Source organism: Caretta caretta, chromosome 10 (genome assembly GCF_965140235.1).
Source record: "Caretta caretta isolate rCarCar2 chromosome 10, rCarCar1.hap1, whole genome shotgun sequence".
NCBI lineage: Eukaryota > Metazoa > Chordata > Testudines > Cheloniidae > Caretta > Caretta caretta.
In genome coordinates this window covers 24,520,347-24,540,040 of record NC_134215.1, presented here as the reverse complement: position 1 = coordinate 24,540,040, position 19,694 = coordinate 24,520,347, and the positions used below count along the sequence as shown (strand labels likewise).

Here is a 19,694-nt window from a genome sequence, read left to right as displayed (position 1 = left end):
GTTTCTCGTTGGAGTCTGTTTTTGAAGCTTTTCTGTTGCAAAATTGCCACCCTTAAATCTTTTACTGAGTGGCCAGAGAGGATGAAGTGTTCTTCTACTGGTTTTTGAATGTTATGATTCCTGATGTCAGATTTGTGTCTATTTATTCTTTTGAGTAGAGACTGTCCGGTTTGGCCAATGTACATGGCAGAGGGGCATTGCTGGCACATGATGGCATATATCACACTGGAAGATGTGCAGGTGAACGAGCCCCTGATGGTGTGACTAATGTGATTAGATCCTATGATGGTGTCACTTGAATAAATATGTGGACAGAGTTGGCATCAGGCTTTGTTGCAACGATAGGTTCCTGGGTTAGTGTTTTTGTTGTGTGGTTGCTGGAGAGTATTTGCTTCAGGGTGAGCGGCTGTCTGTAAGCGAGGACTGGACTGTCTCCCAAGATCTGTGAGAGTGAGGGATCATTTTTCAGGATAGGTTTAAATCTTTGATGATATGCTGGGGAGGTTTTAGTTGGGGGCTGAAGGCGACAGCTAGCGGCGTTCTGTAATTTTCTTTGTTGGGCCTGTCCTGTAGTAGGTGACTTCTGGGTACTCTTCTGGCTCTGTCAATCTGTTTCTTCACTTCAGCAGATGGGAATTGTAGTTTTAAGAATGCTTGATAGAGATCTTGTAGGTGTTTATCACTACAAAAGTTTTTTTCTCCTGCTGATAATAGCGCATCTTAATTAATTAGCCTCTTACAGTTTGTATGGCAACTTCCACCTTCTCTGTATGTGTGTGTGTGTGTGTATATATATATCTATATATCTTCTTACTATATGTTCCATTCTATGCATCCGATGAAGTGGGCTGTAGCCCACAAAAGCTTATGCTCTAACAAATTTGTTAGTCTCTAAGGTGCCACAAGTACTCCTTTTCTTTATACAATTATACTGTTAGCACTGGATAAAAAAAAAAAAGTTTTCTGCCTCCCGCCATGTGTAAGCCACCAGCTGCTCCCAATCTGATGGGCATGTCAAGAAAGCTTCTTGGCGGGAAGATGAAGGCAGGACAAACAAGGACTTGAGCCCATCATAAATTCTGATCCCTCTCTTTTTCTAGCATCCTGCTCCTTGCCACAGCAACTCCTGTCCATTCGAGATCCTACGAAAATCATTACTCTTTAATGTGTCAACCTCTTTGACATGACTGCTACCCTCACAAACTCTGAACAGTACTTATCTCCATGAGTGATCCTATAGAAATCAATGGAGCTACTTACATAGTAGGAACTACTCAATTTAAGTATGTCAGGAAGAGGTCCTTCACAGTAGTCAGTTAACAAAGGGCTAATACATAGTGCAACATCGGCAGTGAGTGTGAATTCTGGTGGCCATGGCTTTCCTGGTGAAAACACTGAAGATTTCTTATAGTCTTCTTGAATACTATTCTTTACTTCCTGCTGGGTAATTGGTGTGACAGCTAGGTAAATAGGTGCCATACTCAGGGGCAGAGGGGCACCACTTGGTGTTACAAAGGTTATGCCTACAAGATCTCGACAATTGTGACAATGAGAACAAAGAGAAATGTTCATTTCTATTGTCCACAGACAACTGAAACACTAAGTTTAATTCCTGTAAATTAAATTCAGTAAAGATCTGCAAACCCTAAGCAGCCAAAACGGAATGTAAACATAATATAAATGCATTTTACGTATGATACCTTTATACTGTTATTTTTTAATTTGCTGCTAATTATCAGCAAAGGGAGTAATTATGAATGTAGCATAATTACAATGCACATAATGCATATTATCTGTTTTTTTCCAGTTTTCTTGTTAGCATAAAAAATGTCTGCATTTTTGCTTACTCCTGTTTCAGCCTGTTAGCTGTGCAAAAGCAATGGAATGCCCTAGTTTATGAAGAAGCTCTCACAGACTGCTGACATCTGCTAAATTGAACTATAAAGTTGATGCTAAATAAATAGGCCAATAAAGTATTTTGGTATGACTTAGTTTAAATACAAAATCCAAGAGAAGTTCCAGATGTTATGTAGCACGTTAAGATGTACGGATTGTATTGTTAGAAGGACTTTTGAAATCATAAACTCCTTAGTCATTGGTCAGACAGATGTCCCAACAAAGGCAATGGGCCAAATTCCCAGGTTAGTCAATAATTTTTTATTCACTCCTTACTGGGGAAAAACTCTCATGATTGCAGCAAGTATTTTGCCTGAGCAAAAAGTGAGCGACAGCAACAGAATTTAACCATAGTAACATGCACACAAAGCAAAAATTAAGGGCCTTGCTCTTTTGTAACTGACTTGTTTATAATATTTTTTGGTTTTATGGTTCTTTTCTTACTTGTTTAAAAGTCCCTACTCATCATTCCCTTCTCTTTGTCTTTTGAAAAGGTGTTAACTACAGAGAATACCTAGCCATCAATGGGGAAATCACAGAAGTTCAATGAGGACCCAGAAGCCTGGATGCTTATCTGAAATACCCACACCTGTTGGTGTAGAAAACAAGTCTAGAGCTGAGCAAGAACAGGGATTTGCCTGAAAATTATTCTATTTTCCCACTTCCAGTCAAACAGAAAAAGTCAGCCCACATGGTATTTCAGTTCTGTTGTTTCCTGTCCCATGCAGAATTAGTGTGGTGTATTGCAAACATGAAAAATAAAATGTTCTAAAACGTTAAATTAACTTTTTGAAATTGGATTTGCTTTGCATTTTGGAGTGAAGATTGAAGTCAGTTCATATTTTAATTTAAACCTGTTTACCCATCTGTAGCAGGATTCTACTAAATTTTACGCTTTCCTTTAGGATGAATTAGCTGTGAATTTGCTTGTGAAAGGAAAGGAGTACTTGTGGCACCTTAGAGACTAACCAATTTATTTGAGCATGAGCTTTCGTGAGCTACAGCTCACGTCATCAGATGTATACCGTGGAAACTGCAGCAGACTCTTTTTCAAAGTAGTTGGGAGAATTTCAAATATAAATAAGGGAAAATAACAGGCAGATTTACAATATGCTGTAAAACAGAGCAGCTCTTTCGTTGCAAAAACGTAAGACCTTTGTTACAGGATTACACTAACATTTCAAGGGAATGTAGTAAGCCTGTTTTCTGAACGCTACAGAAAAATATTGAAATAAACAGGACAGACAGCAGGCTTCCTAGAAAGCTTTTGCATTAACCAGGATAAGAAAACCCTGAATGAACATCAGTAACTCCTTGCAGACACTACAGACTCATCAAAGGGAAGTATGACTGGCTTGGAGTCCCCTTGGATTCTAAAGATGTTTGCAAAATATTATTAATGCAATGGTTTCATGAAGCAGATGAAATCACTGGACCCCCCCCCATTATTGGTTTGTCACAGCAAAAACCTCTCTCTCACTCGCAGATGACATGAATGGAACATTATAGCCATAACAAACCTATAACACCAAGGAAATACAACTGAAGATGAAATGTGCCAATTCCCCATTTAAAGTGCCTGGGTTTTACAAAGTAAATGAGAACTTTCCTTTCTAGCTACTCTCACTCTTGTGAATCTCAGCCTTAAAGTTGGTGTCATTTTTGTAGGTGTGGATTTCATTGCTTTCAATGATGGTTACTATTTAAGGTCTTTCTAAGAACATTGGATGGACTCTCACAGAAGATAAATCTACGTTAGTCGACAGCATACCTAGATGCTTTAGCAATAAACCCATAGGACCAAGCTGATCCTTTGGAGCACAGTTTCTCAACCTTTTCACAGGGTGGATCACAAATTTAAAGACTGTGCAAAGGAAAGAGGAGATGGCCCATGAGACAATCATATGAGCCACCTCCTCACTCATTCACAACCACATAACATCCCCTAGGTAACAGCAACAATGGCTTATGCGGAAGAGTAAAATATTTTCAGCAGCCTTAATGCAAACCAAAGAAGGAGAGTCAGCACCATGTGATCATTTTAATCTCTCGTCAAACCATCAGTGGTCCATGCGACACAATTTGGGAAACACTGCTTTAGAGCACAGCAAACACTGGTCTTCCAAGACTTCATTTCCTCTCACCTGGATTATTGCACATTCTTCTCCATAGCCTCACACTACTCCAGATCTTTGTGCACCAACACGTGTAGGATGCTGCTGCCTGCTCCCTCCCATACACAAAGAAACACAACTACAGCATCCTCATCTTCTTCTAACGACTCCCACTGCCTCCTGTTTGTTTTGGAATCCATTAAAATCAAAGTCCTACTAACATACCAGGCATTGGTTTCTCTTTCACCTTCCCCTCCCACACTCCCTACCTTCCCCCCACAAAAACCCTCAACTACTGTTGAAGCAGGAGCCTTAATCTCTGCAGTTACTGTCATCTGAAACAACTTCTCTCTCTTTCTGCTCAACAACTCTGCAACTCATTACGAATGTAGCTGAAAACATCTCTCTTCTCTCTCTCGCCCCCCTCAGTTATTTAATTCTGTAATCATATTAGAATAACTCTAAAGTGTTTCAAGATAAATTTGCTAGAAAGATGCCAGAAGCATAACATTGCTTTGCAGTGTACATAACCTGCTTATGTCCCTTATCCTGGTTCCTTTACCAAACACCTGCTCTCCCACCATATCGCAAAAACGAATCACCTTTTCTAAAAGAAACAAAACCAAAACCAAAGGGCACTAAATTAACATTTTATGCAAACTGCAAAATTTACCAAATGGTGTTAAAATGGATTATATTTAATACAACTGAGCATGATTTTCCCCACAGAAAATAATCTCCATATAATTCAGTTTGGAAACATCTTCAGACTACAAAGTACATCTCTGATTTGCCCAGCTGGGAGGCCAGGAGTGCAGTGGAGGTAAAGCGGGTGGGGGGTAAAGAGATCTACAGTGTATCTCACTTGAAAAAGTAAAGAAGCCAATATGAAAAAGGAGAAGTGATTGTGTATGGTGCATTTTTTAAAGGTGGGGTTGTTTAGGAAGCTCAAATTTATGCATAAGCCAGCTTCGTAATTATCTGGTCCAGGACAGTATTCAGTGAAAATAACAGCTTTTACTTGCAGCTGTCTGTAAAACAGGTCTACAAAGAAGCACCAAAATTAAAAGTCCCATCTTGCAGTTTTGTAGTTCCATATAAACATTGCAAACAAAAAAGTATATAAAGGTGTTTTTTTTTCCAAAAGTTTGATGCAGTCATAACAAAACAACTTTAAATTCATAAGGGCCACATTCCTTGCCCACCCTAAACTCCCTCTGATGGCAACATAGATCTGAATGAGTCCAAGGATCAGTCTCAGAAGAAGTAAAACAAACATTTAAAATGCCCACACCACTGAGTTTGGTGCTAACACTCATGGGCCACAACTGTAAGCTTTCCACATAGGGTATCACAGGGCAAAATCTCTTACCAACAGAATAGGACATAACATTTACTCTACGCTACTCCTTTTAGCTGTAAGTCCAATAGAGTTTGGATTTACTCTGGGGAGTAGCCTCAACATGTTTTGGGGCAAACAGGCATATTGCTATGGTTCTATTCACTTTGGCTACATTACAAAAATTTCAGAGTCCATTGGCTATTTAATGTTTGATGCATAAAAAACCCTCGTTTGTCAAAAAGAGTAAGACTACACATATTTTCTGCTTTTACTTCTACAATCATCTATTTGGACTTTTTAATAGGTAGAATTATCTTTAGAAATTGACCTAATCTCTAACCATATAAATAAATTGCATTTTTGTGTGTCTAATCTGAGTTTATTGAAGGAATCTAATTAATTAGGAAAATGTAGCTCAGAAATACCTTCTAAACTATTTAACACTCTTAGAACCCCACATGCTCTATGAAATGCACAGAACTGAGAGTTAATATTTATCATCTGATTAATGCAGGTTTCTAAAAATTGCTTCATTCCATGATTAGCCCAGTTCCCACTAACGAGTAAATCTTCTATTTCTCCATTAAACCTTTCCCTAACGAAGAATCAATAGCCTGTGATTTCTGTATTTCCTTATTGACTATCCTGACATGTGCTAGTCCACCAGACAGCTTGCAGTCACAGCTATCAAATGAAAGAACAAAACAAAAAATCCCTAGGAGTGCATATGAAATGCAACTATAATACAAACCCAGTGGAACATCTTATCAAAGTTTTTAAAATGTTTCAGATATTCAGCAAAGGGATAAATTGAGAGAAAATATGCCTGCCTCACAGGGTGTGGATTAGTGGTTTTAAGAAACTAGTTGTTATATTAACTACTGGATAAAAGAGGTTTATGAAAGTTATACTAACCCTACTGATTGAGAACAACAATCCTGGCCTGTCTGTGCAGACCCCGGTGAAGCAGAATCTGAGTTTCCAATAAAACAGATGTTCCCAGACAAAGGTTATTAGGCTGAGTGCCATGGCTGCTGCGAGCATGTAAAATACGCCTGCCATATTGTCAATATCCAGCTGGCTGCTCATGACTTCATTCTTCTCATTATGACAAATACCAGTCAACCACTGTGTTTCCAATTCTTCCATCTCTCCTGGAGAAAACAAGAAATCGTACAGTTAGGATTTGAAAATCATCATTCATAGTATATTGCAAAAATGAAAATCTAGGACATAGAGTAATTCCATCTTTAAAAATGCAGCACTCTAATATCTCATTATAAAGTGACTATTCTTATCTGCTAATTTAGGACTACATTACTTTAATAGATTTCAGGTCACAGTACCTCGGGTTGTGACTTCATCAGATTTCATATGTTAGCTAGACTTGATTAGCCATTCCCATCTCGGGTTTTCAGGAAGAGGAGAGAAACATCTGAATGTGGCACAGTCTTCAAAAACAGACCTTTTGTGTTTCACATATTATCCCTCTTACTGTGGAAACAGACTTACAACTATTTAGCTCTTGGACATCTGACAGGATCTCCCTATCCTGTTTTATTTCTTGGTATTTTTAACTTCCATTGTCATTTGTTCAAATAAGTACAGTTTTAAAAATAGATATCTATGGTGATATCTCTATTCATGTGTTTTGTCTCTTTGCCGTGTCTGTATCTAGTGGAGGATTGTACTCTATAGAACTAGTCAAAAGGAATGTAATCTAGTGGGCAGAAACAGGACTGGAATGCAGGCTTCCTGGCTTCTATTCCTGAGTCTGCCACAACCGTGCCAGGGGATGTCAAACAATTCACTTTACTCAGTCATACCCAGCAAAACAGGTATACCATCTCCCATAGCTGGGTGGTTCTTAGGCTGAATATTTGTAGTTTACAGGTCTTTGAGTTCCTCATCATTACTGTCATCACAATATGCAGACAGCTAGTGCAGATCAGTCTGACTTTGTTAGGCAAGTTGTTATTTAAAATATACAAAACTAAGTACACTCATCCAAGCAAATAAAAGTGTTATAGGGTCTAGAACTCTGAATGGAGCTCTTCCAGCAATATATAAAAAAATGATTTAAATTATGTTGTGCTTTGTGCATGGACAGAAGCTACCGCAGGTACTTATAGCATTCAATTCTCCCATCACCATCGCCTCAATTCTTCTCTCTCTCTTGAATATTACCTTATTTGGTGAGAAAAAAATCACTTAAAAAGCGTCTTTGGGGCAATCCATGCTCCCCACCTCACATATTTTTCTTCTCTGTGATGTAATCACCACATGGACCAAAGCAAAAGACTAGTGAGACTCAGTATGAGATTCAGATATATTTCAGGATTTCCCTTCTCTTACTTTTCAGCATGCCAGCGGCATGTCAGCAGCAGTGAGGTTTTCATAGAAAAGCTACTGACTAACTTATCACACTATTCCAGGCTTTTAAGAAGGGGCTAAGCTTGCACGACAAAGGGCAATGTCCTCATAGCATTGCTCAGAGTCTGAAACCCTGGCAACGTGTTCATTGCAACTGTTTCTCTCTAAACTCATTCTTTATGTTCCCTGAACTGCAGAAATAGTTTCTATCCCTTTTAACCCCACATTTGGTTTATTTCTGTCTGCAAGCACACAGGAGAACTAATGAAATTGCTTCTGGAAAGGTTTTTATGTTGTACAACGTGACTACTCTTGAAACATCCTTAGTGTTCCTCTACTGGAGCATTACATGCAAAATGCATTTTGATTCTAATGCTAAACCTTTTCTTCTCAGAGATATGCAGTGGCATGATTCTAATTTCTTTTGTAATTACATGAGTTGTCTACTTCTGGCAATAATGATCAAGAATGAAATGGGACCTACAGAGAAATATCATGTTAGCTAGCTTCATCTACTTCACAATTTAGTACACAATACATTTTTGTGCAGATTTCCTAATCTACCCCTTCCTTGACAATGAGCTCTGTAATATAGAAGGTGGGATCTTCCTGGTCTTCTGAGAAACACCAGAAGGCACTTCAAGCCTGTAATCAAGAAGAGGGTTGGTGTGAGCTGCAAAGAAGTTGTATTTACATCTTAGTTACCCACATATCAAACTGGAACGCTACTGAGCTGGCATGTAAGAATAGTTCACAGCATATAGAGTCCAAGGGCAGACAGGCAAGTTGATGGCCACAAATAATTGGGCTATGAGGACTAGAGGAGAGGTAAGTGGGAATTAAACACCAGGGCAGAAGAGAAAGGTTGCCTGCATACTTCAGTGATGAGCATTTTACAAGTTCCTAAGTCAGAGGAACCAGTTGTGGCTTCTTAGGGTATATCTACACTGCAATCACTGATCGTGATGACAGCTTGCACAGACCTATCCAAGCTATTGTTAATCTACCTAACTCAGATACCAGAGCAGTGAAGCTGCAGTGGTGGATTTCAGCACAGGCTACCCGCTTGAGTAAGTGCCCTGGGTTCTGGGCAGGCTTCTACAGTACCTGAGCGAACTAGCCGTGATTGCAGTGTAAACATACCCATAGTTAAGACTGAATTGAGTTTTACAGTTAAAGCAGAGATTCAACCTTTATGTATGAAGAATAGTGTATCCTCACGAAAATGACAGTGCTTACTCTTCGAGACCTCATAACAACCCCACAAGGACAAACAATTCTAAATTGTCTTTAAAAATCACTTTAATCTGGGACAATAAACACGAACATTCATTAATCACAATTATATAATTATTGCCTGTGCTCAGGGTGCTTATATGCACTTTCTTACCTTAAAATGTTTGGATTCCTATTCTTTGGTTTGTATCCCAGTACCATTTAGAGCCTCAATGAGATGTGGTTTTGCCCCCCATTTATAGTCCTCCCTAAGATCTACCAATAAAACACAAAGACTCAAGAAAAGAAAAATGAAAGTCCAGAGAAAGTGTAAGAGTGCCCGCATGTGTGTTACCCTCAAAGGTTCTGACAATCAGCCTGCATTGCTTTCCACAGTAAAATCCGCATCTCCCAAGACTGTCAGATGTCAGCTTGGTTTGGCTGCTGTGCTCTTTCACAATTCACAACAAATTTCATGGAGGGATTTAACTCTCTTTTTTATAACGGCGTATTTCGCATTTCCTCTCCTTCGGCATATACGCCTAAAATAACGAGTGATAAGCCACTATCCTTTTGAAAAAAGGACAGCTCAGAAACAACCCAGGCTTTTTAAAACTGAGATATGACAGTGCCCTAGCAAACTACAAGGAACCAAGGGTTGTGCAGTGGTTTATTACCTCTCCTTACACCTGGTCAAGAGCACAGCCACTTCCAGCAGACACCTAATATATACGCTCCGCAACAATTTACCTCATTTTGAAACTATGTAGGGTAAATGTTTGGGAATTTTGTTAAACTCTAAGTTGACAAACAAATGAAAGGACATTGTTAGACTGAGTACAGACCAGACTGCTAACATACACAGAGATAGTCTAAGTCATAATTCTGGAATCCTGATTTCAAATACCCCAAATTTGGGATCTGGTGGGTTAGGTTAGGTCACTATAGAGAGAGGAGCTATTTGCAACAGTAGATGAGTTGAATTCAAAACACTGAAGTTTGGGGGTGCTCTTAATTTTGGTTCAGGATAAAGATACTGTCTTTTCAGATCCTTCAGTACCCTGAGCTGGAAGTGGCCAGGGAAAGATGACCCCCAAGGGTAATGAACAGTCTTGGCATATGCATGTAGCTACAGGTAAAGGACTAGCTGTCTGCATATGCTCTCCCTATGTGTGCATAGGTCTGGCTAGTGGGCTAAAGCTGATAGTGCAGAGGTCCCCAGACTGTGGGGTGTGCCACACAGCAGTCACAGAGGAATGTTTGGGGGGCCCAGATCAGCCCCACAGGATATGGGGAGGGAGTGCCAGCCAGTTCCACTCTTGACCTCGGCCCCACGCCCCCGCCTGAGGCTCTGCTCCCTGCCCCAGCCCCACCCCCAGCTGTGGCCCCCTTACCCCTGGCTGTGTCCACCCCTTCCTGGAGCCGTGGCCCCACTCCGGGCCTTGACTCTGGGATGGAGGTGGGCACAGACAAGGGTAAGGGGGGGGGCATGAGGTAACAAGTTTGGGGATAACTGTGATAGTATAACATCAGGTTCTTGGAAACCTGTGAAAGTAAGCTCAATGTATATAAAAACCAGGCATCTGTGAAGTCTGGCATCAATGCAGTTGGAGCCTGAACCACAGTCTGCTGATTGGTCTCAAGTTACTTATAATTTATAATTCAGTTTTTAAGGCTTTTTGTTTTAATATCAGCAACTTGCCAGCAGGAATGGCCATACTGTTATTGATTTATTCTTCATACACCATATGCAGATAGGATTAAAAGGCTTATGGACTAGTAAAAGTTTCAGTTTCAAAGGACATGATGAAAGAAACAGGACTAGAAAATGAAACCAATCTCAACAGATTTACAAAAGGGGTAACAGCAGTAATTTTTTTCAACTTTAACAGACTCAAAGCACGTCTATTTGGTAAAAATTACAAATAAATAGAAAGTGACTGCAGTAGGTGGTATGTTAATTTCTACACTTCTGTATTTATAGAAACCTGACTCACCCATAGCACAGAGAATAGTGCAAGTAGGTATTTGTAAAGGCCCAAACCTTACAGCTGCTGAACATCTGCAGCTCCCAGTGAAGTCTGAATAAGGTCCAAAGAGCTAGACTGTGATCTCAGTTACCTCAGTGCACAAGGGGAATAACGTCAATGATTTCAGTGGAGTTATTCCTGGTTTGTACTGGTGTTACGGGGAGCAGAATCTATCACAAAGTAATGACCCATAAGAGCCATTTCAAGCAAAGCTGCCAAACTAACAGTCATAGGAGGCCATGGAGATCTCACCGTATCAGACAAAGGCATAAATACTAGCATGACATTTACTGCTTATGTTTCAGTGCCACGTGATGTGGCATGTGAGCTGCTTGATCCAGACTGAGCTCTCGAATAACAGCTTGAGTTCCCTTGTGATTCCGGATCTCTTTTATTCTGGCCCTGACTGGAGCACATCACAGGCTCCCCAACGTCTTTGTCTCTTACAAGTGAAATACCCTGACAGTGAACTAGAAATACAAGGGAATTCTTCTTAGTGCGTATAAGAGAGGGTTCTCTTCTGTGTTAGATTTATCAGCAAACGGCTCAGTACCTCTCATTTCAGTTTTTAAAAGTTCTCGTGACACTTGGTTCTCTGGACCATGAGACAGTCACTCTGTCATGAGTTGGGTGGCACTTCCAATTATTCGAATGATGCCAGCTTTGTATTAAATAGCGAAACTCTAGCTGTCTCACCAGTTCTTTGAAGCTATTTATAGTGTATCATGGGCACAGGCTGAACTGCACTTTGGACCCCTTTTAGTTCTTCTCAAGTGAACCCCTTTGGGAATAAGCCTTGTTACCGTCACACCTCTCAGGGCAGAACTATGTCATTCAACCACTCTGGGCCTGATCTCCTCTCACGTGTTAACAGTTTTTGGCACCTGTGAGCCCTTTCACTCTGGGGACCTGGGACAGTGGCTGACTCAAAAACAGTTTCTTCAGAACAAACCATTCATTCCCTTGAAGGCACAAAGCTTGCAGAGCAAAGGGTAAAATAATAAAGGTCTATATGCATATTTCCCCTTACCCAATCCTTAATCTTTCCCTACAAGCTTTGGTACATTTCACCTACCCTAGGTACCTCCATCTCTGGGTTGGGAGAAGCCATCTGCTCTGATGCAGCCTCTCTCTCTCTCTCTCTCTCTCTCTCCATGCATGTCTGTCAGTTCTCACTGACATGCCATGGGCAGCCCATGGCAACTCACTCAACTACTTCCCTTTTCTGGGATGCTCCTTTGGATCCTAGGCTCAACCCCGGGAAGAGTAAACCATTCTAGCCTGGAAGGAGCCAGGGAGATAGCCTCTTCCCAACTGATGGCCAAACATTGTTATCCCAGCCCCTCTTTTGCTATTTACCACAGGTGTCATTGTTTTATTTCCTCTTGATTCCCCCTTGACAGCATCCTTTGTTTTAACTCTGGGTATTCAGGTAGAATAATACCACACAGATAAATGCAGATGCATATGATATTTATCAAAAACTAATACACTACTCACTCATTTTCCTCACCATTTTATATAAAAATAATGCTAAAATCCTTGGCTTTTTTTCAACAAGAAAAGAAGTTACAACTTTTTAGTAAATGTATGGTGCTTTCCTCATCCTTAATTAAAACAGTTCCTCATTAACAGCCCAAACTGCTCCCTAGTTAAAAACAGGGTGGAAATAAGCAAGCCCAAGCTTTTGTAATTCCATCTGGTCAGAGACCAAAAAGAAAGCCATTAAAACTTCCATTGCTAATCATTTGTACAAAAACTAGTTTCCAAACTGGTCGTACTATTCCATTCAGAGAAAGGAACACTCTGCTGATTTATTGATTTTTGAGTATTTCCTGGGCATCTTCTTCCTGGGAGGGGAATGGGATGAGAAAAAAGGTAGAATCCTTGGTGCTTTGTCTTGGCTTTCTTCTTCCACCCACCTCTGATATCTGTAGGGAGCCCTGCTCCTTTGTTTTTAAGCAGCTCAGTAGCCATTGATAACTGTCAGGAGAGGATATGTGGGACTCCTTCAGTTGTGTCTATGTGCTGATGTACAGCAGTCCAGAATGGTGGTTGGGATTTTAATGCCCTTTTCCTCCAAACGTGTAGCATGTGCCTGAGTAGTACAACCAAATCACTCACTACAGATAGTAGTAACAAACAAGGGTAGGAAAGCTGATACAGCTCAGAGTAGCGACGGAAAGTGAGGTAAAGGGCTCACAGACAATTATCAGAGGAAAAGAACAGCTGATGGAATTATTTCATCAGATGAGAAACCCATGTCAAGGAGCCATCAAAATACCCATCAGTAACAAATAAGGATGTGCAAAACACATAGTAAAGTAAGTGAGGCTGTGATCAACCAAGGATTAACTAAAAGGAAAAAGACACAATTATCATTGCGTAAAATGGCCTTTATGAAGTATTTAACTTTTATTGTTATTTCTATTGTGTTAGCGCTCCAAGGTTCAAATCAGGATCAATGGCCCACTGTGAAAGGTTCCATAGAAACAAATGCTGTAGGCAGACTCTGTTTCTGCCCTAAAGCCCTTGCAATTTAATTTCAGAAAAGACCCAATGAGAGTCTGAAAATGTACCAGAGTAAGACAATCAAGTAGTTTTCTTTTCCTCACAGCTAGACTTATGTTCATTTTAGTCATCTTTCATAACAGTCTTTTAATAAAGACTATTAAACTTCCATTAGTTAAACTAGCACAGTACTCAACTAAAACATTTTATAGTTGTCCCACTCATTTTGATTACAAAAAACTGAAAGGTAACAGCCGTGTTAGTCTGTATTCGCAACAAGAAAAGGAGTACTTGTGGCACCTTAGAGACTAACCAATTTATTTGACCATAAGCTTTCGTGAGCTACAGCTCACTTCATCGGTATGCATCCGATGTATGCATCCGATGAAGTGAGCTGTAGCTCACGAAAGCTTATGGTCAAATAAATTGGTTAGTCTCTAAGGTGCCACAAGGATTCCTTTTCTTTTTGAAAAAACTGAAAGCAGTTTCATTTTGAAGCACCACCAGGTATTACCCAGCACAGCTGAGTTGCTTAGCATGAGCAGTAGACAATTTCTAATCATTGGGATGTTTTCTGGAGAACAAGGGAGTGTATGCTGAATCACATAAGTGATTCTAGGTATCCTAGGTTCAAAAAATGATTAGTAATGAAATCATATTAGAACTTTGGCCAAATATCTCTACAGTAGATCATTTAATCTTTGTAAAACCTTTTATTTACAATTTTTCATCTCAGATTATTAGCCATGAGCTGGAAACTAAATCTGACAACTGAATTCCCTCCACAAACTTCACTGAAGAGGCTGGATTCAAACTCCTGAACAAACCCACTCCTAAGATTTTGGGTTTGTGTCACACACAAACTAGTAGGGCTTACTTTCCAAAGTGAATTTGCATGCAGCCCAAGTCATCAGAAAGCTTTCAGAAAGCTCTCAAGAACAGATCTTGTAAAATTTCAGCCATTTAGGAGCAAAATCTTATGAAAAGAAGACAAGATTTTTAGCACAAGACAAGATTTTATGTTCTTCTGTGTGTCTGACAATTTTATTCTTTACTATTGTTTCAACTAATTTGTCTGGTACGGACGTTAGACTTACCGGTCTATAATTGCCAGGATCACCCCTAGAGCCCATATTAAATATTGGTATTACATTAGCTATCTTCCAGTCTTTGGGTACAGTAGCTGATTTAAAGGACTGGTTACAAACCATAGTTAATAGTTACGCAATTTCACATTTGAATTCTTTCAGAACTCTTGGGCGAATGCCATCTGGTCCCGGTGACTTGTTACTGTTAAGTTTCTCAATTAATTCCAAAACCTCCTCTTGTGACACTTCAATCTGTGACAATTCCTCAGATTTGTCACCTACAAAAGACGGCTCAGGTTTGAGAATCTCCCTAACATCCTCAGCCGTGAAGACTGAAGCAAAGAATTCATTTAGTTTCTCTGCGATTACTTTATCGTCTTTAAGTGCTCCTTTTGTATCTTGATCGTCCAGGGGCCCCACTGGTTATTTAGCAGGCTTCCTGCTTCTGATGTACTTAAAAACACATCTTGTTATTACCTTTTGAGTTTTTGGCTAGCTGTTCTTCAAACTCCTTTTTGGCTTTTCTCATTACATTTTTACATTTAATTTGGCAGTGTTTATGCTCCCTTTTATTTACCTCACTAGGATTTGACTTCCACTTTTAAAAAGAAGTCTTTTTATCTCTCATTGCTTCTTTTACATGGTTGTTAAGCCACGGTGGCTCTTTTTAGTTCTTTTACTGTGTTTTTTAATTTGGGGTATACATTTAAGTTGAGCCTCTATTATTATGTCTTTGAAAAGTGTCCAAGCAGCTTGCAGGGATTTCATTCTAGTCACTGTACCTTTTAATTTCTGTTTAACTAACCTCCTCATTTTGCATAGTTCCCCTTTCTGAAATTATATGCCACAGTGTTGGGCTGTTGAGGTGTTCTTCCCACCACAGGAATGTTAAATGTTATTATATTATGGTCACTATTTCCAAGTGGTCCTGTTATAGTTACTTCCTGGACCAGATCCTATGCTCCACTCAAGACTAGATCGAGAGTTGCCTCTCCCCTTGTGGGCTCCTGTACCAGCTTCTCCAAGAAGCAGTCATTTAAAGTATCGAGAAATTTTGTCTCTGCATTTCGTTCTGAGGTGACATGTACCCAGTCAATATGGGGATAACTGAAATCCCCCACTATTATTGAGATTTTTATTTTGATAGCCTCTCTAATCTCCCTTAGCATTTCATCGTTACTGTCACTATTCTGGTCAGGTGGTCGGTAATAGATTCCTACGGTTATATTCTTATTAGAGCATGGAATTACTATCCATAGAGATTCTATGGAACATGTGGATTCATTTAAGATTTTTATTTCATTTGATTCTACATTTTCTTTCACATATAGTGCCACTCCCCTCCCCCCCACATGTTCTGTCCTTCCGATATATTTTGTACCCCGAAATGATTGTGTCCCATTGATTGTCCTCACTCCACCAGGTTTCTGTGATGCCTATTATATCAATATCCTCCTTTAACATGAGGCACTCTAGTTCACCCATATTATTTAGACTTCTAGCATTTGTGTACAAGCACTTTAAAAACTTGTCTCTGTTTATTTGTCTGCCCTTTTCTGATGTGTCAGATTCTTTATGTGAATGTTTCTCATCTGATCTGGCCCATACTTCATCCTCTTCCATCCTCTCCTCCTGACTAAAACCTAGAGAATCTCTATCAATAGACTCTATGCAAAGAGAAGTCTCTGTCCAATCCATGTGCTCCTCTGCAGCAATCGGCTTCCCCCATCTCTTAGTTTAAAAACTGCTCTGCAACCTTTTTAATGTTAAGTGCCAGCAGTCTAGATCCACTTTGGTTTAGGCGGAGCCCATCCTTCCTGTATAGGCTCCCCCATCCCAAAAGTTCCCCCAGTTCCTAATACATCTAACTCCCTCCTCTCTACACCATCGTCTCATCCACGCATCCAGACTCTGAAGCTCTGCCTGCCTGCCTGGCCCTGCGTGTGGAACTGGGAGCATTTCTGAGAATGCCACCATAGAGGTCCTGGATTTCAGTCTCTTTCCTAGCCGCCAAAATTTGGCCTCCAGGACATCTCTCCTACCCTCCCTACGTCATTGGTACCTACATGTACCACGACCACCAGCTCCTCCCCAGGACTACACATAAGTCTATCTAGATGCCTCGAGAGATCCGCAACCTTCACAGCAGGCAGGCAAGTCACCATACGGTTCTCCTGGTCATCACAAACCCAGCTATCTATGTTTCTAATGATCGAATCTCCCATTACTAACATTCCTAATGACTGGAGTCTGCCCCCCTCTGCCCCCCCGGAGAGGTAACCTCAGTGCGAGAGGATACACCAACATCATCTGGAAGGAGGGTCCCAATTATGAGAAGGTTTCCCTCTGTTCCTGTTGACTGCTTTCCTTCCCTGGGCCTTTCATCCTCCTTAACAGCGCAGGGGCTGTCTAACTGGAGGTGGGACAAATTTAGAGTGTCCTGGAAAGCCTCATCAACATACCTCTCTGTCTCCCTTAGCTCCTCCAGTTCCACCACCCTGGCCTCCAAAGCCCGTACACGGTCTCTGAGGGCCAGGAGCTCCTTGCACCGAATGCACACATACGCCACCTGCCCACAGGGCAGGTAATCATACATGCTACAGCGAGTGCAATAAACAGGATAGCCCCCATTCTGCTGCTGGGCTTCTGCCTGCATTTTCTCCTACAGCTATCTAGGTTAAAGATAGGGTTTTTGTTTAAATCAAGAAGTTTTGATAAAAATTAAGTTTAAAGGTTTTAAAGAATGGCAAGTGTACCTTGCCCCCCTCCCAACTCCCTCTCGAAACTCCCTGTTAGAAGTCCCTGGTCACAAAGCTCCCTGGTCACTTGCTCACTGCTTTATAAAGCCCTGGCCTTCTTGATAGCCCCGCCCCTGACTAAGGCTCAGCCAATGAACAGAGGCTTCTAGATTTCAAACCTTGTTTAGAAGCTCACAGCTTCCAAATGCTGGCCACAGCACACAGTCCTTCAAACAGACAGACAGACAGACATAAGCTCAGCACACAGCAAGTAACCCCCAAACACAAACACACACTACAGACAGCCACTTACCCCAAGGGTCCCATATTTACTCCTCCTTCACCTGGAGAACTCCCTCTCGAAACTCCCTGTTAGCGGTCCCTGGTCGCCTTAGCTGAAATTAATGAAGCTATTTATGGAATAAGGGACTACTCACATTCTGAGCAAGGGGGTCAGAATCTGGCCCTGTATCAATGCTTGGTTCTTGGGACCCATAAGTATCAACTTAACCTAGTTACACAGCATGTACAATATGTTGTATGCAATACATTACACACACACACACACATACACACACACAGTCTGCAACTACTGAATTTAAGAATTCTGAGTTTCTTTCCCCAGCACCCCTAAAATCATATGACATATATGTCATTTCTAGATTAATGTTGACTTGTTAAAAATCTCAAAAGAACGAAAAGCCTGAGTACAAGCTATTAACTTATTGTGAGCAAATGACTAGAGCCTGCGTGGCCCTGTTATTCAAGGATGAATAAAACCAGAACAGCTAAGCACGATTTCCAGCATTACATTCTCACTCACTCCTGTTCAGCTACACACACACCCCCACCTATCCACTCACACTCTCCAGTCACATTTGTTCCACCCACTGCTTAAGGAGGACACTAAATATATAAACAGAAAATCACAGGGAACACGGATGTGTTCTGCCTAAGCAGCACACACTGTAAATATGTACTTTTACTCACAGGACATTTTTTTTTCTGGCCCTTTAAGGTACAGCACGAGTCACAATGTATTATAACTGAAATATCCATTTGGAAGACTTATGCAAATACACACCAGAAAAAGAAGCAGGGGTGAGGTTAGGGCTTTTCTTTGAGAGATTTAATGAGAAGTCTTTTTTCTACAGTTGCATTTTCCTGGCTAGGGATGGGAAACACACACCTACTCGCTGAGATTCTCAGTCAATATATAAAACTGCTTTAAAGCCCATGGAAAATTAACCAACATTTGGAAGATTTTATTAGCAGGGTAATGACTGTGTGGAAATCTGAGCAAAACAATGTTTCCTCCCACTACTTTGTTTCAAAGGCTACAGCTCTAAGGGTCAAAACCTTAACACTGCCACATCAGCCAATCTTTAAAGGACACTGCTCTCCAGGAGGCCTCTTCCCAGATCCTCACGCAAGTGACCTTTCTTAACACCAGCTAACATAGTAGCCTGCTCCCCTTCCTCAAATGCCTGGTCTACAGCTGAGCTTCTACCTAGGCAGCCCAGCTAATAGTTCTCCAATCCGTTTCTCACACACATCTTACGCCTAGCCACGCATCCTCTTCTCCAGCTCCTTCTCTACTGATGCCTTCTATCTTCTTCCATTGTCTGCCTGCCTCTCCTTAACTGCCTTCCTATTCCCCCACATCTTACCAATTTCTGCCCTTCTCTCTCTTCTCTCCTACTGCTCCTATCCCCACTTGTCCAATGGCTCCCTGCTTCTTCTCTTTACAACATCCTCATGTTACTCATCACTCTATCTGTCTTGACCCCCATGCCCCTCTACTCATTTGTCCCTCAGCCAAGGAAATGCCTCCTCACAAATTTGCCAGCCCCACCCCTAGAGCTATAAAAGGATTCAGAAATTATGCTGCAAACTTTGAACTATTTTGCTGCATATTTTCTAACATTACTGTTTTGTCACCAGTGGAAAAAAACACCATCAAAACTGGAGCAGAAGGTGGGTAGATTTGTCTTCAGATGCTTGAGTTTTCACAGGGCTTAGAGAGGAGGTTGAAAATATAGGAGGCCAGTGGTAGATAGGTGCTTACACAATTTTGCAATCCTGCAATTAAAGACTTACTGAGTTATGCCACCTATGCACATAAATACAGTTGCAGGCAGCTTAGCCTAACTGACTAGACCAAAAATCAATAGAAAAGAACAACCTGAGAGTACAGCTGGGCGATTTTTTCAGCAGACCTTTTCTCCACTGAAAAATGCAGATTAGATTGACCAAAATAAATTTGTGTCAATTTCTGCTAATTGTTTTGGTCTAAACAAAGAGAAAAAAATCAGAAAAGTTGAAACAGTCCATTTCAATTTTTCAGGCTAGATTTGCAAGGGGATTTAGGTGCCATGCACAAAACC

At 40.8% G+C, this 19,694-nt stretch overlaps 1 protein-coding gene across 1 annotated transcript in view; it reads right to left on the bottom strand.

Annotated features, from left to right (window-relative positions):
* Positions 1–19,694, bottom strand: part of GRIN2A (glutamate ionotropic receptor NMDA type subunit 2A) — a 301,852-nt gene that overhangs the window by 13,741 nt on the left and 268,417 nt on the right. The window contains exon 13 of the mRNA XM_048867039.2: positions 6,268–6,506. Within this exon, the coding sequence (XP_048722996.2) occupies positions 6,268–6,506 (239 nt within the window). The remainder of the gene's footprint in view (positions 1–6,267; positions 6,507–19,694) is intronic.